This window comes from Brienomyrus brachyistius, unplaced genomic scaffold (assembly GCF_023856365.1).
Source record: "Brienomyrus brachyistius isolate T26 unplaced genomic scaffold, BBRACH_0.4 scaffold75, whole genome shotgun sequence".
NCBI classification, from domain to species: Eukaryota; Metazoa; Chordata; class Actinopteri; order Osteoglossiformes; family Mormyridae; genus Brienomyrus; species Brienomyrus brachyistius.
In genome coordinates this window covers 605,129-633,061 of record NW_026042350.1, presented here as the reverse complement: position 1 = coordinate 633,061, position 27,933 = coordinate 605,129, and the positions used below count along the sequence as shown (strand labels likewise).

The following is a 27,933-nucleotide window of genomic DNA, read 5'->3' as shown; positions in this document are numbered from 1 at the left end:
AACAACCTACTGATTCATACTTTTAGCTTGATGACATTCTGCATGTATTAAAATATGCAAAAAGTAATTATACTATAATTTCCATGTATTTTGTAACTGAAACATACAAAGGACTAGCTGAAAGCCACTCAAAAACACATGTCAAAGTTAAAAATGTGTTTTTTTAATATATGAAATAGAAACATGCTTAGAAGCATTTTAAAAAGAGATGTACGAAACACATTTATTTATAAACTTACACATTGCTTGTATTTTAGTTACTAGGTCGTTTTTTGTTTATATTGAATCATTAATAGTAATTTAATCAGGTTCTTTTTTCTCTATGTCCACCCATCTCCTTCCATGAACATCCATGCTGCTATGGTCTGAAAGGGTGTCAGTCCCACAGAGAAGCAGGACTGGTGTTAATTTTTCTGGGTCGGAGATATAGGGCCCGAGCTGACCTACAGCCAACTGGCCAGCAGCTTTCTGTAAGGCAGTGTTTCCCAATCCGGTCCTCGGGGACCCCCAGACAGTCCATGCTTTTGCTCCTTCCCAGCTCTCAGTAGGGAGCAAAATGTGGACTATCTGGTAGGGAGCTGGGAGGGAACAAAAACATGGCCTATGTGGCAGGGGACAGGGAGGGAGCAAAAATGTGCACTATGTGGCAGAGAACTGGGAGGGAGCAAAAACATGGACTATGTGGCAGAGAGCTGGGAAGGAGCAAAAACATGGATTATGTGGCAGAGAGCTGGGAGGGAGCGAAAACGTGGACTGCCTGGGGTCCCCAAGGTCCAGCTTGAGAAACACTGCTTTAAGACAAGCTGTAAAGTAGATGTTTGTCACAAATGCACATTTTTATGCAACAGAAACTTAATTAATTGGAGTTTAATTATCTGGACCAATTTTGGGTAGGTACTCTGAGCACTGACACTATAACAGCCTCATCTGAGAGACTTGAATAAATATCCTTCCTATTACGAGTCCATGTCCCGAACCACAAGTCTTCCTGCTCTGGGAGGGTTTCATGCTTCCTTCTTCACATGGGGGAGTCAGTGTCCTCTTCTGTGTGGGTGACTCCGACTGTCTGGTCTTTCCAAGACAGTACAACAGTGCTGTGGTCACACCATTTGAGAAAACCGGTTCCATTAAAGCAGCAGCAACTTCATGCAGTGAAGCTGAAAGAGCAGGTAAAAATTTCACACCTGAAGCAGCTGATTTAAATAGAAAAATATCACAAACGTTAATTAAAACAGCTATAAAACAATGAAATAAAAAAAAACCTCCTAAATATTAAGTGATCTTTAAATGTTGAACCAAACAAAGATTAGGCTATGTTTGTTTAGTTTACTCCATTAGCAGTTACAGGAACTTGGTTTGATACTTGAAACTCAACTTGCAGCAATATCAAGCTGAAATCACACACCAATTTTGTGCTCCAAGCCATTCTGTCAGTTTTTTGACTGAGCTCTGAAGTTCCTAAGTCTATGACTAACTTTAAGGTCTCCTAAGGCCACAAGCTTACGTTGTAATATGCGAGTCCGTGATTGGCTGTCTGCAATGTCCATCAGAATAGTAACAAAGCACCTGACAGCATCTGCTAATGCTAAGGCACATAACTGTAGGCTAATTTCAGTAAAGGAATACCAAAATCACACAGGACTTAGGAGCAGCACAGTTAGCCGACATGTGGGCATCAGGTAAGGTTCACGCTATAGTTGCCAGCTGCGATCCTGAGGTCCAGTGGGCGGAGCTAAATTAGCATATTCCCAGCGGAAGGCTAAGCTTGTCTGCACAGCTCTCGAGTGAAGCTCCTTAAAACCGCACATTTGCCCCTGCAGGTGGTGAGTGGTGCAGCCAAGCCTCACGTCGCTGGCAAATCTGTGGTGAAGTGGATGTAGTGGGTTTGAAGATCCAGTAGAGCATGCATGTCCTTCAGGGGCAGGGAGTGATGAGTCACATTGAAACAGAAAATGTGGGGGGGGGAAGCTTCGATATATAGTCACAGTTAAAAATGACACATAGACGCAGGGTTCAGTCTTTTTAACCAGGCACTAGGCCTGCAAGCACAAGGACTCCTCAGCCAGTGATAACTTATCCTATGAGGCCTTGCATTGGCACATGACATGTCAACTGTCAATGTGGTCTTGACACAAACACAACCAATCAGCTTTGTCCGCCGCTGTAGTGCATAGTGATGACTTCCTGTTCACAGCAGGATGACATCACTCAACATCATTGGGGTGCTCAAAGGAACACAGCAAGTGGCATAAAGCTCATCACAACACTGTGAAGGGGAGGAGGGGATGGAGTCATGATATGAGCTTAGACAGAGCTCTGAGGGTGGTGCCCTTGCGGGTCACCTTGATGTGGATGAAGAGGGTGGCGGGCGACAGGTTGGATCCATCCTCCTTCAGCAGGTGGACGTGCCGGTAACCTGGGGAGAGGGGAGTGGAGATTAACCAGATCTGCGAGCAAGTTCTGGAATTTTACCCAGAATGCCACTGGGGGAAGAGGAATGACACCAGAGTCTTTATCATTAACTAAAACTAAGAAAACATTTTCTCGAAACAAAATAAGATACTTAAAAAAAAACTAAGACTGAGTGAAAACTATGAAAATTGTTTCCAAAACTAACCGAAATAACATATAAAATAACAAAAAGTAATGGTGTTTATCTTCCATTACCATTAATAATACCTAGAACAGGTTTGCCGATTTTAAGGACATTTGTAGGCCTACATAATGTCCATTGTGTATTCATGTAGGATTCTCTCAAGATCAGACACATAAAATACCTCTACAACTCCATCCCTAGAAATAAAATTCCTACAGCTTAAACTGAAACTGTAATAAATTAAAACTAAACATAAATAAATTAAAAAAATAATAACTAACACAACTACATGGAAAGATAGTTGGATTTCAAATGAAAGTTGAAAATAGAACAAAAAAAATACAATTAAATCCCACATTATAACAATGAATGGCACACAGGTTAAATACCATCTTTGCTGGCCATTCCTATAGAATTAATAACTGTAATAATTAACTTGTTTTGCTCCTGTAGCTCAACAACTGGAGCACTGCACAATCAATGCAAAGAGCGTGGGTTCAAATCCAGGGGTGCACAAATAAACTGTAATCTCTCCCTCTGCTAGTTGTATTGAATAAAAGCATCAGATAAATGTAAACCTGGGTTTTACCAGTGTTACTTGGATCTTTTACAGCGAAAAGGGCGCTGGAATGAGGGAGGCACACAGTAGTTAGAACGTAAACAGTACTCAGACGGGAATTTGGAGACGTTCCCTTGGGACTGCTAACTACGTGCGCCTACCTGTGCGCAGGCTGGTGAAGGGCAGGGCGAACTGGCCCACAAAGTCATTCTTGGAAGTGTGGTCGTGGTCCTCCACCACGAAGCGGACCAGAGCCAGCTCCGGCACCTGCAGCTGGAAGCTCAGCGTGCAGTCCCAGCGCGGATTAAAACCTGGAGGTCACAAGCGGGCGGAGTTAGCTAGCGATCGCCGACAGTGACACAATCAGACAACAGAATATTATCATGCTCATCGCAAAGCAAACCAGGTTTTTACCCAAGAGCCAGTGATGTTCTATAAACCAACATGCTGTATTTGCATGAGTACAAGCGGAGGTGCATTGGGATGCTTCTCATCACCAACCGCATTTTTCTTTCCATAGCTTGGGGGTAACAGTGCAGGGTCAGGTAACTTGCAGCGCTGGAGCTGGGGGGTTAAGGGCCTTGCTCAAGGGCCCACTGACATGTTACTGTTTTGCCAAGGCTGGGGTTCGAACTGGTGATCATCTAAGCACAGGCATAGAGACTTAGTCCACTGAGTCACCCACCACCCCCCCCATTCTGAACAACCTTGTCCCCGCCTACTCCAACTCCAGACTCCGAAATCAAAACTCGTTCATAAAAATATCAAATGTAACACTCATAAGAGAGGAGACCCTGAGACCCTGACTGGCACAAGCACTTAGAATATGGATGAGTGAATAACAGATAAAATTACTGAGAACGGCCAGCAGGTGGCGCACCATTGTTATCGATGCGATGCGTTTTGTTCCGGGCATTGTCGATGCCCACCCCATGGATCTCCACCCACACCTGCGGATCCACGATGGCGTTTGGCTTGTCTGTGTTGACTTTGGGGAGCTGCTGAGCTGAGATCACCTGAGGAGAGGAGAAGAAGAGGAGAAAGGAGGGAGACGAAGAGCAGAGACTGTCACGCAGCTGCAGGGCATGAGAAACCGGCAGTCTGATGACATCTCAAAGGGTTTCTTTAGATGTTTCCACTCCTATTTCCATTACTTTGAGTAGAATACCATCCCCCCAAAAACAGCCCTAATTCCTCATTTATAGCTACAGTCTGGATCTTGCTTTACATGCCACTGGAACCACCATTACTGGAACAGAACAGACCAGTGGGGAGAGCGTTGATTCCCCCCTCCCCCCCCACCCCACCATACCCGAATGGTGAGCTGTGTAGGGATGTGTCCCGGGCCACCGCCCGTGTTCTCCGGATTGAAATTGGAATCGAGCCGGCACAAGAAGCTCGGCTTGAGAATGTACCCACAGCGGCCGTTAGCCAGGAAGCGGCCCTGGTTCAGGTCCATCTGCTCCCCGGGGGTCTGGAAGTTGAGGGCCACTGCGGTGGAAGGGTTGGGGGTGGTGATGAGATGGAGGGCGCAAAAACTCCACTAAAGTTTAATTTTGTAAAAAAATATATTTATCAGGTCTATTTATAGCCAGTACACTCTATATATATTTGTAGAGCCTGTCAAAGTAATCATTTTAATTGCATCCATTTTAAAAGAACATCTGATGGTTATTTACTTGAACACATACACTAGTGGCCAAAACAGAGGACACACGTCCAATTTTTAGAGATCGCAGAACTTTATTCCAGTTACTCCAGTTGCTTATTTAATCATCCATTGTATGATATTTCTAAATGTTCTTCGATTGTTTGTTTATAAATATTACCACCAATATTCATGCAGTTCCTTTTAAAGCGTGATGCCAAAAATGCTAGGTGCTTCCACAATTTTGGCAACCAGCATACAATGTCAGGCAGAACGCGTCAGCTACTGACCCATTTGACAGCCAGCATTCCACATGTCCTGGGGGTTGTAGTTAGAGGACTGCAGTCTCTGGCCAGAGGGATAGATTCTGCTCAGCTGCCTGCTGTTGTGCCGAACGAATAGTTTCCCTACAGGAAAGGTGAGAAAGGCTCTTGGTCATGCACATGTGCGCGCGCACACACACACACACACACACACACACACACACACACACACACACATACACACACACACACACACCCTGTCTCAGCATGTCCCGCCACAGTACTGAAGGATATTCCTTTGATATTCCCTACTGGTGCTCAAACACCCCCCTTTATCCAAAGTCATTACATACATAGGACATTGTTTTATCAGTTTTAGTCTCAGTCGGCTGCTAAGCAAGAGGTGAGTTCCAAGGGGCCGTCCTCTGGTGATGTACTGCCTGGCACTAGCTCCGCCCCCAGCATACTCACCTGACTCTTTAATGTGTTTGAGGGCGTCGTTCTCGGAGAATGACGACATCTCGCTGGGGGATTTCGCGGAGACGTGGTCAAAGCCGCGGAAGTTTATGCTGCGGCAGTACACGACGAGGTCCGACAGCTCCGGACTCAGCTTGGAGGATGCAGCCTAATTGCGGCACAAGCACAATGGACCCACTTTAGTCCAGGAGACCAGGAAAACCAGGATAAATGGAACCCAAAAGTGTTTGGATGTTAACAATGTTTGCACCGCAATTTTCCCTCTTGATTAACAAAGCTTAAAGTGTCTGTCTGTCTTCAGTACACTTCAGTAGAACATTCAGAAACATTTCTGCCCATTCTTCCAGACTTCAGCATGATCGTGTGCATAAGGGCAAAGATTTGGGCGTGGACGATAGGGTCATGTACCCAGGGACGGATTATGGGTTGTGTGGGCCCCTGGGCAAAACGTTTGCGAGGGTCCCCCCCCCCACCACCACCACAATTCAAGGGCCCTTGGCAGCCAAACGCCCTCCCTATAGGGTCAGGGGCCCTTGTAGGCAGAGGATCAAAGAATGTAGGCCCTCTAAAATAGACAAACGAATATACATTGTTGATAAGCGTTGCAAATAGTTTTGGGCTAGGGGCTCCACGGGCCCCCTGCACCCCAAGGGCCCCTGGGCAGCGGCCCCGCTGGCCTGGTCCGTAATCCGTCCCTGCATGTACCAGCCAATATTGTGGGAGGACTGTGTGAGTTCGGGGCTGAAGTGGTCCATTTGTCGAAGCCAATCCTATGCCCTTGCATGTGTCAGGCCATGACTGCGACTTGATTGTGGGGATCGTGCTGCCTCACTAATTTTGGATGGATCCATAGTGATTTTGTCTTGGACCTGACACTGCCTTGAGCTCCACCCCCCCAAAGCCTCACCTCGGTTCCCGGAACGGTGTTGGTGAAGCTGTCCACCTTGTGAAGCTGAGAGGTCTCCTTCTTGCCCTTGATTAGGATTCGTCCCTTCAGGTCCTGTAACGGCACGAGGAATAGAGAGCCCTGGCTGTTAGTGCCCGATAGCCAGGCCAAAAGCATTTTCAACAGCGCCGTCCAAAATCCGTGGTCCAAAGATGCCGGACATACAGCAGAGCTTCATGTAAAAACTTTACGGGCATGCGGTGAAGGACACCCAACGGCCAGAAGCCGGCATGCAGACACCTGAGACTGTCGATCATCTGTCTGTCCCCCTTCACCTGTTAAAACAGCTACATTTGCTCGCAAAATGTCACTTGAAATGCAAGGTTGTTCAACTGAAGAAGGCAGAAAGTCCACAAGGAATCCTGACCTTTGAGGCTGTAGAGCGAGTTTGTTAACAGGATTATTGCGGCGCAGCTACCCCTGGGGATCACACTGCTCTCATATAGGCACCAAAAGCAACTGCGCCAACCATAATAAATGCAATCCACTCATTATTACACCTGACACATGTGTAAACAAGCAGGTGTCTGTGAGTCATAATAATCATTTATCCTGTTTGCGTTTATTATTACTGTAATTGTACATCGTGCAATATATGTCAGTACCGGTCATGCTTTAATTAGACTGGTCAACAATGATTTTGTCAGAACATCTAAGGGCTGTCTTTTATGAACTTTATGAAAATGCATTCAGAATTTTGTTAACACCTATCATTTTTTAGCCATGTCATTTTTAGGCTATTTCGATAGTATATAACTCCTTATGAAATGAAATTTAAGAAAAAATATTTTATTTCTATTTGTGAACATTTTATGACTTATACGAGGGTGCAAAGTGCAGTAAGTTAATTTTGCCAGAGTTAACGGGCTGTAACACGTTTGGATTTGTTTGCACAGCGTCCTGCTTTCTGATACGGAAAAATGAACATCAAAGTGAGGGGAACTAGCTGACGTCTGCTGGACCATTAAGAGGGATGAGGTTAGGCAGGCAGTTATACACTTATGCCATCTCCATGAGTCACTACCACCTTGATCATATACTGTAAATATATACGTACAGTGTAAAGTATGTCACTCAAAATCTTTGATAGGGGAAATTCCACATAGATATGTGAATCCAGTACAAAACGAAACCTATTTTGTTATGCGACAAAAAGGAACAAAAATTGATTGGCCAGTGTTATTCTCATGTATTCACGTGACAGTAAAGTGGAGGGGGGGGGCACACCTCTGGGGAGGGCAGGTGCTTCAGCTGCTGATCGCCGACAGGCTTGGTGAGGAGCCGACGGCCCAGGATGGCGCGTAGGTGCCTGGCCATGACGGACTGCTGCTCCACACTGCAGTGATTCTCCAGGGACAGAATCAGAGGATACGGCGAGGCCTGAGGGGGAGGCAGAGCCAGGTGATGGAATTCCAGGAAATTTCCACCTGGAAATATCTCTCCCCCTCCCCCTTCTCAAAGAACCAACCGGGGCAGCTGAGCTATGAGCCACTGAAGGTGGTCATGACTAACCTTGAAGGCGTACTGAGAGATGGTCTCTATGACCTCCTTAAAGAGCACCTTGGAGGTTAGGGTGTGTCCGTGGTAGATCACAGGCTCTCCTTTGTCCCCGTCCCAGCAGTCCAACTCCACACAGCGACAGCCTTGGTTCAAAGCTCTACACACACGCACACACGCGCACACACACACACACACACACACACACACACACACACACACACACACAATGAATGATCAGGGCGGCTATACCGTATGACAGTGTTTCCTAATCCGGTCCTCAGGCACCCACATCCGGCCCATGTTTTTGCTCCCTGCCAGTGGTCCACAGTGAACTGGGAGGGAGCAAAAATTTGGACTGTCTATGGGTCCCAAAGGACCGGATTGGGAAACACTGTCATACTGGGATCACTAGGATCTAGAAACATCCAGAGCTAAGCCCAGAGACTGGGGGAGGGTGCGGTCACCACAATAAAATTTACTGAGCACAATTGCGCCTATGTAAAATCTGCAGCCTGGCTCTTCCCTGCTTCTCATTAATGAAGGGCTTCTTCCTTGCTTTATGGGTCTTCAGTCCTGCTCATAGGAGCCTGATATAAACTGTCCTAGCAGTGCACTTCACACCTGCACTTAGTTTCCCATTCTTTATGAAGGTCACTTGAGGTCATCCTCTGATTTATGAGTCACTGCCGGATAAGCTAACGGTCACCTCTGCTATTAGAAAGTTCTTCCCTCCCTCTACCTGGCTGGTTTCTGGTGGTTCCCAGTGTCTCCAGCTTCACCTTATTCTTCTGTACTGCTGTCTTAGGAACATTGGGCCTGGAAGCAGCCTGCTGTGCAGTGTAGCCTTCTGCAGGTTTGGGCAGCGGGTCATGTAGTTCAGTACCTGATATACGGCTCTGTGCTGCTGGCGCTGGTCACCTGGTCCTTGGTGAGGTAGGTGTTGTGGGAGGAGGAGATGAAGTAGTGAGTCAGGGGTTGGGTCATATCCTGATACACCACTGAGTGGTCTGCGTTGAACACGTCATTCTCCTGGGACAGCATGTACATGGCGAAGCCGTTCAGGGTCATGTACTGGTGCTTCTGGGCTGTGGGGCCATCGGAGGATCGCAACGTGACTTTCTGCACGCCTGGCAATGTCATCCATTTCATATTTCAGTCCTGTCTGACTACGCATTTCACTCATTGTGTTTGGGTGCCTTCTCAAGGGTACAACGGCAATGCCCATTGGGGGATTTAAATGGTGTCCTTAAACACCACCACTTGCATAAAAGAAAAAAGAGAAGATCGCCGAGTACATGGCATTTCTGGTGCAGAAGCTACAAATCCAGACCAAGGTTTTGTTTCAACCAACCAGTTGACTACTTTGTATCTTATGTACTTTCTCCCTTATGCTCTGGTTGGTAGAATCAAAATCGTGGTCTGGATTTGTAGCTTCTGGACTTGAAATGCCCAGCACTGTGAGTCCGGATCCACTGTAGGACTCACACTCACACTCCATGGGCAATTTAGAGAAGCCAATTCACCGCGTTAAGACCGTTGGTGAAAACTCACACAAGCATGGGGCAAACAGGCCGACAGCTCGCACATATGGGGACTCAAGCCGTCAGTCCTGGAAGGGTGAGGCTGGATCGTTAGTCACAGAGGCCCTGTGCTACCTGCTAAGAACAGTCATCGGACGCCAAGGAAGAGGATGACCCTTCAGGCAGCCCCTACCCCACTCGTTGAGCTCGTATGTGGAGATGAGCTTCTGGGCGTGAGCCAGGGAGGCGTCCTCGCCCTGGTCGCCCAGGAAGTCACGCAGCTCGGCGGTGGTCAGCACGCAGCCGTTGCTTGAGTAGTGATGGAACACGGCGTCCAACTCGGGACGGCGCATCAGCTCGCGGCAGAACTCCTCGATCTCCGTGGGGTCCAATCGGCCATCGGCAGAGCGGTCGCACTTCTGTGGGTCGGGGGTAGGGCGCACATGTCAGAGCTGGGAAGATTATCAAATGTGGCCGTTCAGGGTATCTGGGACTGTAATATGATAAAATGGCAGCTATATTTTAAGGCAATTTATTATGGGAAATCAGTTGTGGCCTGCTTTTAGGTCTTGTTTCTGCCTTCTCTGTGAAATCGGTGCAGTTGGGGGTTAGGGTGGGGGTTCAGCTAAAAGCCTTTTGCTCGCGTCATGAGACTCTGCCGTCCTTCTGTTGTGAAACCAATGATGGCCACCAACAGATAGGGGGTGGGACTGAGAAGGGACACGTGTGAGTCAGCACATGGTGACAAGCTGAGGGAGGAGGGGGGGCCCAGTCAGTCTCCGAAATTCTGTTCACACCCTAACTCTTCCCCCTCAGCTAGTGTAGTTGCAGACACCTGATTGTGATTCAGGACTCGTGAAACAGCCATAAATACAACATGAGCTACATGGTCGACCTCTATACACACACACACACACACACACACACACACACACTCCCCGAAGCCCCAAACAGAAAACATTTTCAATAGAGTACAGCAGAATATTATCAAGATTATAAACAGATATTATAATAAAACCAGTAGAGTCTCTATAACTGTTTTGGTGGAGGGAGGGGGCAAAAATGTTCTATAGTCCCCCCCCCCCCCCAAAATACACACTGATAAGTAAAAAGTGTGTTTTTGAACCATCAATCATTCAATTACAAGTGCGCTTCCCTAACCATTAAGACACCACTGCCCAAAATCAGACCCCTCCCAGCAAAAATCAGACCCCCCCCCCATAAATCTCTAGTGACACTCCCCAATTTAAGCATTATAATTTACAGATAATTAAACTCTCACAGCAGTGTGTTCCGTGTCACCATGCAGTGGGTTCTTTTTTGGTGTCGATTGACAGAAATGTGTCACGGTATCCATGACACCCCGAGTTTGTACATCGTACATAAAAGCATGTCGTTACATGTTTGAAGCTTAGCGGTGAAAATATCCAAAGCTCTAGATAAATCCGAGTTGGCGGCAGTAGGATGGGCATGACAAGCGGTCGCCACGGGTGACGACAGAAAGGGGTGCACACCTTGAAGAGGGTGCGGGCGTATTGCTCGTTCAGATCGATGTTGATCATCTGCAACAGGCGCTTCACCTCTTCGTAGCTCATCTTCCCGTCCTGGTTCTGGTCGGCCCGCTTCAGGTAGCCCCGGATCCAGGTACGGGAAGTCAAGGAGCCAAAGCAGAGATAGACCTGTAGACCTCTACTCACCCCAAACCTGATAACATAACAGCAGCCAGCGCTAATGCTAATGCAGCCATTTTTTTTATTTTTTTGGTTTCATTATAGCGAAATGCTAATAGGAAACATGCTAGGTTCCTTCATCTAGGAAACAGATCAAATGCCCATCTTTCAGAGTATTGTACTGGCCTATTGTGTATTAAATGATCTAATTACAACAATCAGGGCTAGAAACAGGTTATGTAGGTCCACTGTCTCACTCCACCCCCATGCGGAGAAGTGACCTTGACGTGCTCGCACTTGATTTATGCTTGCTATCAACAAAACACAGCACACCTTAAAAGAATCGCTTGTGTGCCACACATATTTGTCACATAAAAGTCAGAAGCGCAGAGAAGGATGACACATGACGGCATATTCAAGGCTATATTTAGACAATCATTTTTGGGCCCTGTTGCCGCGCACCTTAGCTATGTGCTAACGTTTTCATTTCAATGGTGTTATGTTCGCTACGGTCGCCATAGCGATTCAGCCTGACCTATATTTATTTCGTAGGTCTGAGACCCGCTGAAGGATATTGATCGAGCTTCTCCTTCTGACTCATATTGGAGACTTTATCCTTGATGGTTCGGATTCCTCGTACCCAGCCCTGGGCCTCCTCCTCCGTCGGGCAGCGCAGGTCCAGGCTCTTCCGCTTCCCGCGGAACACCACCGTGAAGCACTGGGCCTCAGGAACGGAGCCCGACAGCCGGCGTAGCGCCTCCGACTGGCAGCCCTCGCGCACGCACTCCACCTCCGTCACTGAAACTGCAGCCAGGGGATAAACGTTGAAAAAAAGGAAAGAATTACGAGAGGCATAGAAAGTAACACGTATGGCATCTCATGGGGTGCTGTTAGGCCAATTTAAGCACATTTAATTTTTTCAGCAGACACTCTTATCCAAAGCAACGTCTCCCAATTCACTCTGCTGAGCACAGGATTCAAACCGCCGACCTTCTAATCACAGGCTCAGCATTTGAACCCACAGAGCCACAAGCTGTTCCCTTCTCTGCAGATACGCTTTTATTCAACGTGATGAACAATTGAAAGAAGAGGTGCATTATGGGTAGCCGAGATCTCCCGTGGATAAGACAGCCAGGCCAGTGCAAAGCCAGTGTGTTAGGAACTGCACTACCAGTGCGCCATGCACCACACACGTGGTGGCTACCCCGCCAGTGTTCAAGGCACTGCGTAGCCAGTAGTTTGGTTACTAGATGGATTGGGTGAGAGGTCAGGCCCATGTAGCTGTATCCATCAGGAACAGCTCAATCCCCTTCATAAAATAAGAATGCTATAAGTGGGGGCTCCAGGGAAAAACTAGATCCGGACTGAAAGACGATGAGGTGGACGCACATAGAAGCAGGCTTGTCATGTGACATGCATACATTTTAATTTAATACCCCCTTCCTGCACTCCCCCGATCCTGTTAATAGATATACTGTCCCCTGAAGAGTCATCGAATCCTTATTAAATGAGTAGATCTCGCGGCCCGTCTGGGAACCTGTGCTATGTGGTAACGCTGGAAAAAGGGGAGCTGAGGGTGCTTGAGCACCCCTTCTGGTTGCTGCCGGTAATGCGATGTCAGAATACTGCTGGGCAGAATGCCCAAGCCTATAATTTCTGTCAAGGAAAAGGCATGTGCTTCACATTGCTGATGCGGTGAGAGTGCAAGTAGTGGTCGGCGTAGGTTTAGCTGTTGATAGCTACCAACGATACACAAGAACGTCGGTAAAGTCTATTGCTCATTCAAAACGTCTTCTCGCGCCTATGGCCCTACGCTTGGGCCAGACTACCGTACATGAGCGGTCCAGACCGGCTGGAATGCTGACACCGAGGCCCATGGCAGTGGGCCGGACTCGATACACGTAGGGATCGCTCAGCCCTTGTACAATGAATCCTTTCTCCCCCCCCCCCCCAGCTGTTCAACCCCTCCCCCCCTTCCTCGCCAGTCTCCAAGAGCTGAAACATTCCTACTCAAGGCCTCCTCGGCTCTGCGACACAAGATGTTTGTCAGGACGTGGGGGGGTGGGTCGCATTCTTGCGACTCCCTGCCAGGTTCGGGGCGACAACTGTGCAATCCGCTATGAGGTTAACTCTTCCCTGCACCCCACCGAAACCCCCCCCATGATTGAACAGGGTCACAGCCATAATTTTCATCTTAGTTAACAGAGCACCTCAGTTCTCCTACCTAAGACATCATTTTTTACAACAGTAAGGTTATTAAAAAATTTTTTTTAAACTTTTCAATTTCCAATGCTTTGTGTGTGGGTCAAAACGATGAGTCAGCAGTACATGATGGAATTATGGAATTACGGAATTCATTCAGAGGTTCTGGAAGGTTTGTGGAGTGGGAGGGGGGTTACCGTCACACTCTGAAAGGCTTCTTCCAAGTTCTAAGCCCACGCTGACAGCTTCCGGGCAACCCTGTCATAATGTGCAAAGTTCCATTTTGGGTGCCCATCGACACCCGTTGCCATGGCACGGCGTGGCTGGGGGTTGGGTATAGGGTTTCTATGCAGCTGATAGTTACGACTCCAGCCACCCCCTCCCCCCACCTGCCCCCGCTGCCCTGGACCTTGACCACATAAGCTGAAGCTGCAAGAAGAGCCTGGCCTTCTGACGTAATGACAGATTTAGCCACCCTGCGAAACTCTGCAGAGCTTAACACATGTGAGCCCGAAATAACTATTATTACATTACATTGATATTACACTTATTTTGATGACACACTGATAAACCACTGTTATATTGTCGCTGTAGGTACACCAAGGCAGCAGCATTGTGGGGTTGTTCCTGTGAAACATTTTTTTTACCCCTTCTGCTTCCGGACAAACTGGAAGTTTAAATGCAAAGAAGCAAAAGGATATTTCTCGAAGTTAAATAGGAAATGATGAAATGTGTGTCCAAAAAACAACTGCGATTCCACAGTAATTCCAAAGAGCGGCAGTAAAACTCTGGGGCGAGCCTGCAGCGGTAAAACTGCACTGCTGAATAGCGGAACGACGAAGCAACGTCACGCATCATTTGCGGGAGTCAGGGAGCTGCTGTCAATCTGCAGGAGATTCCCAGACCTTCCAGGAGAGGTGGGAAGGCTGATACTCTGGAAGGCCTGTATTGCACAAGAATGAGGAGACATAACTGTATGGGAGATCTGGGGCGAACGGCACAGGCTGCTAGCAGCCTGACAAGACCCCTCAGGTGAACATGTGACATAATCATGTGACACCCCAGGTCTTAGGTGAACTACAGTCATGTGACACCCCAGGCCTTACACCCATCTGCCCAATCCTGAAACTACTCAGCCTAAATCAGCTTTATCGCCAATTTGGGTGACTAAACGGATAATTAGCATAACCTTAAAGTCTAGGGGGAAAAAAACGTGTTTTTTGTAGGCCACACCCTGGGGTGATCCTCCGACCCATTTGGGAGGGCGAAGCCTTTCTGCATCCAACTGCGATTTACAGTCAGCGTGTATTGTGGCATGAGCTTGTACGGCTCAATGGTGCGGAAACGCAGCAGAGTAAACAACAGAGTCAGCAGTTTGCAGTAATGTTCTACGGAGTGACACCACACTGGAAATCCGCGTTATTCCCTAGCTGATCGGGGAATTCAATTCGGTCGGACGCTGCCCTGTGTGACACCTTTACCAGAAAGGGGAAAAAAAAAAACAATAAGAGAAGCAAATGGTCATCAGACTCTGCATGTCCAGAGACTGGCCTTCATCTCAGGCCTGTGTGGGAATTTCCAATTTAAATCTATTCGTTTCTGTCTGAAATAAGGTTACAGCTCATTTTAATGGGAAGAACGGGAAGCAGGCCCTCAGGAACGGGAACGGGAGTGATGTTCCGTAATCAGGAGCATGTCCTCCCACCCGAAACGTATCTCTGAAACTCATGTTTTTAAAAGATTGCTTTTCCCTTTGAGCTGCAAATTCAGGTTATTTTACGGGTGGCTCAGGTTAAACAGGACAGGGGCTTTAATACATCAGAAAGGTTAAAACATTCTCCCCACCCAGCCCCCCAGCCCCACAGCGTGCGCCCATTCACTCTTGTTCATTACTGCCCCCACTGGACAGTGGCAGAGTTGAATTCTTGAGGTGAAAAGCCAGCAGGGATTGTACAATGCTTGCATTCTTCAACGTTTGGGGAACGGGGTAGGAACTCCGGTGGGACAACAGCTAACAGGGGAAGGCTTAAGGATCCGGGGGCCCGGTAGTGTTCCTGGTGCTGAAACTGCTCCTGACCCCCAGCTGGATGCACCAGCCAGACGACCATCTTACCCAGTGCCGCACCAGTAAGCAGTCAGCTAGGGTACCATCTTCTGAGGAGGAACCTTCTTGATCACCCCCAAATAATCAGATGTGTCCCCTCCCAATATATATTATAATTAATGCCTTGCCCCCCGCCCCCAGTGTTGACTCCATCGCTATGGCCCTGAGTGGAGCGACAGACACTGATTTTAGTGAAGACGGAGTTCTCATAGTTTGACTGTATGGTCGCCATTTTCATGATTTCTCGTCTGATCTTCGGCTGAAGTCCATTGTCTCGCAAGCATGTAGCTTCCACTCTTCTGGTATGACTAGTTATCCTGGTCTTTCCCCAGCACCCTCACAGGCCAGACACGCCCATGATCAGTATCATGCTCAGTGATTCTCTCTCTCTCTCTCTCTCTCTCTCTCTCCCACACACACTCACACGTCTGCTGGGCCCTGGTGCGCCTGAAACTCTTGCAGGTCTCGCACCAGACGGTGACGCCGTCCTCTAGGAGTCGCAGGCTGCGGGTCTTCTGCCAGCGGGGGGAACGCACCTTCACCATGCTGGAGCCCTGCATCATCAGCCTGACATCCTCGTCGTCCAGCAGCCCTGCGGGGGAGGGGGAGGGGCACGTTCAGGGACCGAAAGCGCACCTCCTGTTGCCGTTGTGTGATATGAGGAAGTGATACAATGACACAGAATGCTGACTCATGTTGCCACGGCAACACCGTGCGTGGAGAAGCCTGAGTGAATGACACCCGGCCGATCCTGATGTAGAGGGTATGCACTGATGTCACCACCCCCCCCGCTGGAACACGCCCCCCTCAGACGCACCGAGTAGCAAATCACGCTGCAGCCTGGCTTATTTTAGTCGGGGAAGACTGCAAAACAAACAATTGGGCCTGTCTGCTTAAATTAACAGGAACCCGGTACAACTTACCAAAGGACCAGTATGGACACTGATTTGTGGCCAGGAATCCGGTCTCCTGACATTTATGTCTGATATGTGCTGCCTCCACATTTAGCTCGTCATCGCACTCGGACCACACTGCCACTTTCCAGCAACTGTCTATTTATATTTCAAATTGACTGTACTTTTAAAAATCTTTTTTTTAATTTCTATTTTTATAATTCTAATTCAATTCCATTCCAACTTACTCGATGCCCATCTCTTCTCTCTCTGCTATCCGGCTTTTCTGGTCATTGACTTTGTTATCTTGTCCCTCTCACCGCGATTTAAATTAGACTGTCGTCTTTATCTTCTCCATCTTCTATTTGTAATTATTACCTTTTCTTTGTTTTGGTCCTCAGTGAAGCGTCTTTGGGTTTTATGAAAAGCACTATATAAACTAAGATTGCAGTTGCTGCTGTATCACTCTCTATTCCATCGCGCTGTACACTGGAACTCGAGGAAATAAATTTTGTTCCTTTGCGCAGCGCGTGCAAAAAAGCGTACAAAAGCTTTGGTCGTACTTCATGGAGGGAATTGTTGGCGAAAGTTAAGTAACGAAGACACCAGTGGATATACTACCACAGTCAGTGGCCCTCAGTGGGTTGTAACCTCAGTATCTTCTGCCTTCTATGACGTCATGTGCCTCTGTAGCTGAGGGAACTTTCTGGAATAAATTAGTCCAGCTACCGTAGTCAAACTCTCAAACCTGCATTGTGATTCGTGGCTGGGTCAACAAATTTCCTGTTTGTTTAAACTTAGAGTCCATTAAGTGTTTTTCTTTAGACACCTGGTGTGTGCTTTGCTTTCAAGGGATATTTCCCAACTTACATCCAACCCTTTTACCAGTAAGAGATTTCTTTGGTCTTGCACGCATGGCGGCCTCAACGACTCACCTTTCACTGTTAAAATAGCCGTAAAACCCAGACTGTCTGTGTGAGAAGATGGAAAACTGCACACGAGGCAGAAGAAGCAGATGAGTAACATGAAGCAACCAGAGCATCCTCTACTCATAAACCGATCGGAGGAGTAAAAGCAGGGGCCTCCCTGCCCTGTTACCATGGCTGCCATCTGAGGAGCCACTCCAGCCTGCATATGGTAACGCAAAGTGACTGGAGGTAAACAAAAACCTACCACAGGGCACAGAAAATGTGACAGCCCCCCCCCCCAGTCTCCGAGCTGTCTGCCCTGGAAACTTCCAGACGTAAACGCAGAACTATCTCCAGCCACGAGTGGCATCCGCGCCTTTTGTGGGAACGACCCACAGAAGAGCCTCGCTCTGTATACCACTCCATGGCAGCCTCCAGTGAGACAAAAACGAAAACAGACACAGTTGGGGCCAGATTTAAAGATTCAGCCGGATTGCCGACTTCAAGGCTACGAGACGATATAATTAAATCTAAACGCAGCCCAAATCTCAATAACAGACATCTAATGGTTGGAATGCTGGACTATGGACCTCTAGGGAGAAGCTGGGCCTTAGCATGACTTTCGATAAAAGTGCGATAAATTCCCAGAAGAATCATAGAGATTCTTTTTGACGAAAGGGCACTGGGAGCAGAGCGTGCTACTTCTGGAAAACGAAGTCGCTGAAGAGCAGGCGGAGAGCTGAAGGCGACAGAGCATCTCTGCCAGGAAAACCGCTGGAATTTTCCTGTGACGGGAACGTAATACTCTGATGGCTTTTGCAGAGTATTTTAGTCTCGGGGCCTCCGTTGTCATCTTGAAAATGGAGGGAAGGTGTTGGTAAATGTACCCACGATATCAGCGAAACAGATGACGTTCAAAACGCCCGACTCAAATTGTGTCATGGTCAGCCCCACTCAGCATAAAAGAATGCCAAGGAACATGGAGAGGATTCTGGGTGACTGACCCAAGATAGGAACCTTACTGTAGAACTAATTTATTTCAGAAGCTGAGCAATATGAGACTGAAGCCAAAGCTTAGCCGCCTTTCGAGGTTCCGTCTCGGAGAGAAACAGACACGTCGATACCCGTGGAATGGAGCGGATTCACCTGGGACTCCCCTGCTGACGGTTCCCCTTGGAAAATGTTTAGAATCTGCTGAAGGTTCCTGGGAATAATGCACTTCGAGCCAGGCCTTGGGAAGCACAACAAGCTGCTGGATTTATGGCCATTGCAAATTCCTGTCACAGTTAGGCGGCTGGTGAATTATTCATAGGCTATCAAGCCACAGTGAACCCGACACAGGTAGAGTCCCAGGAAAGCTCTGCCAATCTCCCATCTTACCCCCTGCCCTGCTGTCTCTACAGCTCCGTCACACACGGATTCTCTAACATGATACCAACCATTTATCAGCCAGTCAGCAGAGGCCAGACCAGGGGGCAAGACCCCCCTTTCTGCTCTGAATCTGCCCCTAGCACTGCCACATGCAAGTCAGTCGTCCATTACGGACGCAGATCTCTAACAGCCGAGCAACTCGACCCAAACGGTTATAATGGCCGTTTAAAGTTCTCTTCCCATGGTTCCCGTTTCTCACTTCTCAAAACTCGTCGCTCGCTAAGCGCCTCTGAAAGAGGCGAGGGCCTTCGCCTTTGTGTGCCGACGGACCGGCATGCCAGCCGAGCCCGACGGCTTTGAGCTCCTGCCCCGGCAACCAGAGCCCAGAACAGAAGGCGGTTTTATACGCTGCCGGGCTGAGAAGGCGGCGGCGGCGTAGCCTCACACATGAGAATGTAAGCCGAGCATATCAATGAGGCCCATCTGTCACTCTCTGCCAGAGCCCGGCTTGTGGCTTTGGCCAGCTGAGGTGGCCCTTGGCTCCCATAAGGGGAAGGGGGGGTCAAGCCATACATGCGGTCGGCATGGCAGCCTGGCATCATCACAACCCAAACTGAAGAATTCATACCAAAGCCAGTCCTTTTTTTTTTTTTAAATACATATACAGAAAAAGAAACTATTTACGCCTTCAGAATACTACACCCAGGGTGATCGACTTAATTCTCTTAGACGGGCATAAATCAGGATATTCCATAAAAACCGTCTACAGATTTAAAATTTTTTCACTGTCAGATTTACACTGACGTATAAGTAAGAGGAGCTTCGAGTCCATATTCCATCCATCTTCCACAGCTCTGGGTTGAGGACCACTGCATGACCCCAACGTGCCTCCTGACATTCTGTTGCACAGCTGACACTGTCATCCAACACAACTTTCAGTTCCGCTTTCACTTTACACAGCTGGATATCTTACTGAGGTCATCAGGCTAAGTACCCTGTACAGCTTATAAGTCAGTGTGCCTGACTAGTGCTAGTTACCTCTGGGTTTACCTTCCCGGTGAAGCAAATTTATCTATCTGACCTTTTCAGTAAATAAGTATGTGATATCTTATTAGTGCTAAGTATATTGATATTACCATAACACTTTACTTAAAGCAGTCATGAATAATACATTATAGATACCTTCATAATGACTATAACTATTTATAAAAAGGCATAACACATTATAGCCATGTTTATTACGCATTATGAATGCTTTATGAAGCTCACATCTAAAATGCACTATAGATACCTTTATAATGCATTCATAAAGTATTATAAACACGGCTATAACTATAATGTCATAAGACATTAATGCATTCATAAAGTATTATAAACACGGCTATATTAATAAGGCATAACACCTTATAGCCATGTTTATTATCCATTATGAATGTCCTATGAAGCTCTAACTATAAATACCTTCATAATGCAATACAAAGCATCCATAAATCTTACTCTGACCATTATAATGCATTATGAAGGTATCAATAACACGTTATGATGACTGCTTTAAGTGTTACCGATATTACATCCATCCATCCATTGTCAGAGTCACAGAGCCTACACCAGGAAACACAATGCTGAAGTACAACCTGAATGGGATGCCAGTCCAACACAGTGCCCACATACACTAAGGCCAATTTACAGGTGGAATTTAGTCTAAATGCCTGTCTGTGATTATTTATATTTTTGAGTTTTGATAACTGTAGCGTTTAGATGATCTGATGAATATAACCTTCACATCAGAGTCGGCTCCTCTCGGTTCCTTTCATTTTCACCAGAATGAATAACTCTCACTTTCAGCAACCGCATCTAAAAGGAGAATCTGGACCTGGTTCTGCGCTCTCGTCTAGTCTTTGGACTGCAAACGCAAGCTGGCTCCTCGTAGAGACCCCCCCCCCCCCCCCACATCTTCTGCTCTTCCAATAATCACCGAAACATCCCTTCAACTGCTACGCTACCTGCCATCTTCAGGTAGTTTTTTTTCAGAGGCATTATTGCACTTACTAATAGGTTCACAGGCAATAATAACTCCTGCAAACTCTGTGGATTCCCGACGGCATCGAATCCGGAGGCCGCCTCGATTTCCGCGCATTCATGCTGTCCCCCGAGGCGCCAAAAATCAAATCCAGACCATCAGCTATCTCTGTTATGCGAGCCAAACCACAGGCACGCTCTTTCTGTCCAGATCTTGATTAAAATGACGAAAGCGCCCGTCAGTTCCAAACATTTCTATGAAAGAAAGCCCGAAATGTCATTTCCCTGTGACAACAAGAACGAGTGACCTTTTAGACCTTTTATCCAACTTCGAAAACAATGCAGCCAATGGCGGAGGAGACAAAAGCATGCAGAGACTCTCAAGCAGAGCGACAGAGCAAAACACACAAAGGAATCCAAGCACCGTAGTGCATGCAAGTAATTCTTGTGCTAATCAAGGGTGAGTATTGACCTATTTGACAAATGTACTATCAATACATGTACACAAAGAGATGCTAAAGAATTCACTTGAGGCTTAAATGCTACATTTTTAGCAATATGCATCCACCCCAGTCCCTGGTTAAAAGACGCCTCACGGCATCACTGTGAAAAATTGTCAACGAATTAAGTCGACAGCAGTGTATGCAAAATCGTTAATGACATGGAAGGTTGTGGGTTTGAATCCCAAGGCAGGTAGAGTAATCAAATCACTGTTGGGCCTTTGAGCAAGGTCCCTATCCCTAAATTCTCCAGGGATGTTAGCTGGCCCTGTTCTCTGACCATTCAAAAAAATTCTCACTTGTACATTGTGGACAGCAGTGTCCGCTGTCATGTCCAAGATCCATCTTATGTGGCTCTAACAGGCCACACCTACAGCCTGTTCTTCTTACCTCTTGTTCCAGCCCTCCTGTGATGCACTCAACCTGCCTCTCGTTACGTTCCCTTGTAGCTTCCCCCTTTTTGTTCCCGTGATCTTGTTTGTTTACCTGTTCTGTTTCTTTAAAAAAAACCTTCCTTTGTTTGCCCCGATTCCCACTTTCGGGTCCTCTGTCCCGCCTCGAAACGCGACACCACTAAATATGTAAGATTAAAATATATAGTAGGCGAGTGCTTTCAAGACACGAGTTAATTGTTTTGAGTAAATCGTAGGCTTTTGCAGCTAAACTATAGTGTTATGCTATACGCATGAACTGTTTTGAGAAATGCTTTTATAGTCCTGAGAATGTAATGCATGTTTCGTGAAATGTGCCAAAGCAATCGAGAAAAACTGTAAGAGAAAGACAATGTCACAAGTCTGGAGACACAAAGCCTTTTTACTTCTGTGAAATCTAAAGGACCAATTCCATGAACCACATTTGTATTATAAAGCCTTAAGCTCTTTTTTTATGCGTTTGTGTGACATTCATTATAGGTTTTAAAGGCATCATTAACTGGGGAAACCAGAGAAGAAGGTCATTTCCCTTTGATTATCGGCAAATCAGAAAAACGTAGATCAATGATATTAAAAACAGGTTACAATGCAAACCTTTTAAATTACAATATAAAACAACCAGTTTAAACAATGACCATTCACATGGATTACAGTACTGTACTATTAAACACCATCAGTGCTTAAAATATGCATATCCCTGAGTCATATTTTGTTTGTCTCTTATTCAATGTAATTTAGTCAAATATTTCTGTTTTGAAGTGCTGCTATCAATTTTCATGAAAAACACTCTGGATTAGACGTACCATGAATGCATAAAAATCTGGGAAAACGCATCCAATGTGGTTGTAGGCCAACACCAATAAAAAGGAGGACACAGCGTTTCAACATGTGCCTGTTTTTTCTCTGACAAACCAGAGAAAGTTTTTAGTATTTGGCAGAATACGTGGACTACAAGAGGATTAACAAAGTGCATTCAGCACAGGCAAAGCAAACTTCGGAGAAAGTAGTTTAAATCGAAGAAATCTGAGAGTTTCATCCTCCAGAATGCTGGAGAAAAGAGATGAGAGCAGAGGGTATTCTGCCTACCACACCCACAACCTGACCCCTATGTCCCCACCCCCGCCACAACCCAAACTCCCGTCCCTATACTCAGAGTCACGGGTATCACTGGATCAGCCGAGACTGAGTCATGGCGAGACAGAGACTGCAGTCGTCACATGAAATGCTTTTATCCCTGTTTATGTTCTGCAGACCAACACCTAGCTTTTGTTTTCATTGCTCCTTACCAGCCCTGTTCGGTGCATTTCCTAAAATTATAAGCCAGGGGGACTGAGACACCAGCTGGCTGCTTCCAATCTCAGCTGCTCCCGGCCTGTTTGTTTACGGTCACACCCGATCTTGGACTACAAAAGGTATTGTTTTCTCTACAACCTCTCCCCCAATGAAAAAAAAAAAAAGCGATATTCACTGCAGACGTGCAGAACTGCTGGTGCTGCCGAGAGGGCTGGACTCCAGTTTGGGCCACGGGATTACGTAAGGGAGTCGGCAAAGGGTGGTGCCATCCAGCCACCCTCTGTAACCCCTTCTCCTATTCTGGGTCGCGAGGGGGGGGTCCGAAGTCTATCCCAGAGGCTACGGGCATAAGGCAGGGAACAACCCAGGATGGAGCACCAACCCATCGCAAGGCACACGGTGGAGACTCAAACCCTGATCCTAGAGGTGCAAGTCAACAGTGCTAACCACTGTGCCACTGTGCTGCCCAGAGAGGGCGGTGTGGTACAAATCAACTTCTTTACCTTTGATTGTAATGCTAAGGGTGTTGCTAGATACCAAATTTGCTGAAACCATGGAGTCAGGCCTGGTTCTCAACCTCAATGTTTATATCTCTTTGCTACCTCACATGTGTCAGAATGAGACTGAACGTTCACATATGATACATTACTCTGAGCTAATGTTACAATGGTACAATATTAAAATGATGGACCAAATTATGGTTTTAAGCGGTACACACACACACACACACACACACACACAAAAAGCAAGCATTTTAATATGACAACAAGAACGACTGGACAAGAATCGACAAGAGCTACAGTGTTAATTGGGCCTATTCACGCATATAAACTCCGACATGATCACAGGAAGACAGAGCATCACTCACCCCTGGAACAGCGATCATACAGAGGGTGATATAAAATCGATGGATTGCTTCAGAAGGCTGTAACTGAGCCTTACAGACAGAGTCGGATCTGTGGTTCTGCAGTCGTTCATCTCCCGCCACTCTGGGTCAGTGGTTCTCAACCTTTTTTGTACTGCGACCCAATTTTAACCGTGCCAGCTGAGTCGCGAGATGAGAGCAGAGGGTATAGGCTTAAATTAACACCATGATCAAGCACACCGTGCGCTCTGCAATTTATGCTAATCAATGCCTATCGCACAAATCTGATTGGATGTGCCAGTGAGTTTTAAATTAAGCATCTGTGGTTTGGCTTCTTGGGTTGGTTGACTGGTCACTAGTTTTGCAGACCTAAGACCACGTTTATACAGGTTAATTCTAGGACTGGAGTTAGGAAATCCGATCCTGGATCCGCATAGGAGCTTGCTGGTTTTAAAATGGTCACATTTCCACTCAACCCTTTCAGAACTTGCCATGACCTACATTCGGGTCACGACCGATGGTTTGAGAATTACTGTTGTAGAGTAACGGTTCTGTGGAGGGTCTTCTGGGTCTTGAGAATGCTAGAGAATTTAAAAGGAATTTCCATTTACTAATGTCTTCAGTAACTGGGTACTTTTATATTAATGCTTTACCTTACTCAGTCTCCATTTTAAGTGTAGCACAACTACAAGCACTGAAAAACAAAGAGATCCCTCGATTACAAATCACACTGGTCCCATTAACAATCTCCCCTTCCTGTTGCTATATTTGTCTTGAGTCTTTCTTGTTAGCTCACTTTGATGATAGGAATCTTACTAAGGTGCTTTTGCTACGGGTAAAACTAACTGTTTAACCTATGTTCTGGGTGGGACTGGCATGTAATATCTTATCAGATATCTCGCTCATATACTTATTAACGACACATGTAATATGTGGATATCAAATGTGTTAATTAGTTATGGTCAATACCACTCACGTTCCTTTTGATCCGACACCAAGGCTGGAATTCCGATACCGGTATTCGGTGCCGAATATAAGTGACTAACCTTGAGTTTTTATGGCAAAACACGCCGCTTTAAATGTTAAGGACGCAACCAACATTTTACGGACTTCATGTTATTCTCTTTAATCGTCGCAGATGGGATTGGTGTCACCCTAACCCCACATAAGGACGCGTGAAGTGATGACCATGCAAACTCCGCCGAGGGAGGACCTTACTCGAACCTGCAACCCTGCCATACCCTGAACTAATACAGTCGCACGACACTGAATTTATTCAAATAACCTCCTTTCTTATTTCATTTGAGCGGAATATTATAAGAGAATTATATAGCAAACACCGGCACTGGAGTCAGTCTCTCCAGCCTTTTAAAGGCGATTACATTAAATATTCCGTTCGGATAAATCTCTGTTCAGACTATTATTATTATTTTTTTTTTAACTTACATAATTATATAAGCGTTAAAGCCACTTCCAAGCCTACTTTTACAGTGGTAAGATATAATTCCTGTGTGTGTCCTGTCAGTGCGCCGGTGTCAAGCCGGATCTATTAATTTTATATAATAAAACTATAATTATAGCTAACACATTAAACCGTATTAACGGTTTAACAACGAGTATTGACTAAAGTATGACTTCGAAACGACAGCAAACAACCTCGAAACCCGACAGTGTAGTAACAGTGTAAAAACCTGACCATAAAAAAGCGAAAAGACTGGGACAATACCCGCGGTTTTTGCTTTTTTGTTATTTGTATATTTTCATCGTTATTTACCAGATCGTAAAATCCATGTGCAATCTGGGAAAACAATATTTGCAAACGTAATGTATATATTATCGCATCACATCATGTCTTAGATATACAGCCTCCTCCACACAGTATGACTTTCAATCTCCACTAACTTGGAATTGGGAGAGGAAATGACAAAACTTTGCGTGTCTTACCTAACTTTCTTAGTGGATCATGCGACTTCAGATCGGGGGTAACTTCATTGTGCGCAAGGTCTGTCTTTTTATTCCTGCCCAACATGATCTACATCTACAAAGATATTGTTATTGTTTAAAATGTATAAACTGATCTTATTTCCTTATGCCCGTTGTTGTCCTACGTTCGCATACATTCCTGTTAAGTCCTAGGCAGGGCTGGATCGCGCTGGTTTTACTAGTTGACTAGTTGCGCCACATAAGATTCGCTTCTTAAGTGCAGGGGGAAAAAAACAGGGAGACTGCCCACTAATCCTCACATAATGCTGGTCCCTCCCTTCACGCGGCTCCACACGCTTCTTGTAATCGACTTGTGGGGAAACGAGAAGGGAACTAACGAGCTCAAATTAAACTCTGATATGTGGTACAGCGTGGTATGCATTTCGAGAGAATCGCTTAATGCTGCAGGTATGCCCGTCCTGGCAAATGTGTCACCCTGACCGATCCACAGAGAAACCACGAATCTCTTTTCTTTGCAATAAATAAAAATAACACACAAAACGTACCATATTTAATTTAATATGAATACCGTTGCAGTATGCGCATAAAATGAATATGAATATTGATATGTACAAAAGGCACGTGGCTTGAACAATAATCGCTGATTGTGCAAACTCAGAGGTTCACTAGTTGATCTTAGTCACCTGTCCTTATACGACGTTTAGGCAACTGATGGAAAAAACAAAAGTTTTGTCTCAATTACCGTGTATATAATTACATCTCTCAACTTACAAAATTAGTATTTAAACTAGTTCTTATAACTGATATACTAAAACAGAAGGAATAGCCATCTCTCCTCTATTCATGGGCATATCTGGAGATAGTCTGTTTCTTAACACGTAAGAAAGCCCTTGAGAAAATCCAATGTCCCAATCCTGACAAAAATCCTTGAGTTTTAGCGTCACCTAGTGGACATAAGTATATTAAAGTGTCGTAAGTGTGTCAGTCCTGTTATTAGGATTTTGGAAAATGGTACTGATACGCTTGCCAAAAAATGTCGCACACTTCGATATTTCGTTGGGCCGCCTTTAAATTTAGCTTTGATTATGGTGCACATTCGTCAATGCGTTGTTTCCACGCGCCTATGCAACATCTCAACATGTTTTTAATCCAGATTTGCAATAATTTACCGTCGAGATCTTGTATTGATGATAGGTGAGTTGAACCACTCTAAAGTCTTCTTCAGCACGTATCAAAGACATTCAGTGAGGCTAAGGTTAAGAATCTGTGCTGGCCAATTCATGTATGAAAATGATTCCTTACGCTCCCTGAACCACTCTTTGCCAATTCGAGGGTGATGAATCTTGGCATTATCGTGCTGGAATATGCCCATGCCGTTAGGAAAGAAGAAATCCATTGACGGGATAACCTGGCTATTCTGTAGATTCACCTACTCAGCTGACTTCACCTTAAAGCTGCACGACGCTGCTGAGCTGTAATACTGATCCAATCATTGACTCTTAAGTACTTGCTGATTTAAATTAAAACAGTGACTTTTTTGGCCAGGCAGTATATTATAAGTATACTCTTGATCAGTGTAGCATAAGTCATTTTCCAGAGTGTCATTAAATTATTAACAATTAAGTGATCTCTTTAGATTTAAATTTGCCCCCTTCTAGTAAAATCCAAGTATTTTAACAAAGAAATATATAGTACTCGATGTAACTTCGTTACAAAAGGCAAACAATTCACTGTTAATTTGACCCTTTTGAGGTTATTAAAGAATGAGTGGGTGGACGCACTGAGCGAAGCCAAACCCGTAAATAGCCTTCTACCTATACAACTGAACAAAAAATACGTGGTACCTACGGAAATAACGCGTAAACGCCAAGAAGATATCGATCACAGTTTAGGCTACAGCTCAATGATTTCATAATAATACAACTTGAAATTTCAATATGTCTATCAGGACAATGGTTTGGCAAATTTAATGAATCTTCAGACTGAAGAAGGTAGATGAACGACTACTGCCAAACGATGTTGCGTTTCGCTTCCGACACGGTTATTAAAATATAGGTATTTAAGATGAAATCTTAATTCGCTTATTTGTTTCAGCGCCGATATAGCCACGACGTCAGCGAGATATCTACAGACAAATTATATCGCTTTCGCTAGATAGCAATACTAAGGAAGCATGGAGGAAAACAGAGCTTGCTGCACGTATTCTACATAATAATTGAATTAT

The 27,933-nt window shown here is 45.8% G+C and overlaps 1 protein-coding gene across 3 annotated transcripts; it reads right to left on the bottom strand.

Annotated features, from left to right (window-relative positions):
* Positions 1-141: 141 nt before the first annotated feature.
* Positions 142-26,047, bottom strand: plcd3a (phospholipase C, delta 3a). 3 transcript variants are annotated; one of them, XM_049003131.1, is made up of 15 exons: positions 25,710-26,044; positions 15,910-16,077; positions 11,755-11,983; positions 11,024-11,153; positions 9,703-9,928; positions 8,873-9,074; positions 8,002-8,146; positions 7,717-7,869; positions 6,451-6,543; positions 5,538-5,691; positions 5,094-5,210; positions 4,468-4,646; positions 4,036-4,171; positions 3,317-3,466; positions 142-2,416 (listed from the first exon to the last, which is right to left on the bottom strand). In XM_049003131.1, the coding sequence occupies exons 1-15, from the start codon at positions 25,792-25,794 to the stop codon at positions 2,292-2,294; spliced, it is 2,292 nt and encodes a 763-aa protein (XP_048859088.1). In that variant the 5' UTR covers positions 25,795-26,044; the 3' UTR covers positions 142-2,291. The 3 variants fall into 3 exon arrangements, with proteins under 3 accessions (XP_048859088.1, XP_048859090.1, XP_048859089.1); XM_049003133.1 differs by lacking the exons at positions 15,910-16,077; positions 25,710-26,044 and adding an exon at positions 13,579-13,712; XM_049003132.1 differs by lacking the exon at positions 142-2,416 and having other exon boundaries at positions 3,327-3,466; positions 4,575-4,646; positions 25,710-26,047.
* Between the last annotated feature and the right edge of the window lie 1,886 nt (positions 26,048-27,933).

Excerpts from the sequence above, each read along its gene's own strand:
- plcd3a (XM_049003131.1), bottom strand. The coding sequence starts at position 25,794 with ATGTTGGGCAGGAATAAAAAGACAGACCTTGCGCACAATGAAGTTACC. Across the intron at positions 16,078-25,709 it reads TGATCCACTAAGAAAGTTAG|GGCTGCTGGACGACGAGGAT; the intron begins GTAAGACACGCA and ends CCTCCCCCGCAG. Across the intron at positions 7,870-8,001 it reads TCTCTCAGTACGCCTTCAAG|GCCTCGCCGTATCCTCTGAT; the intron begins GTTAGTCATGAC and ends CCTCCCCCTCAG.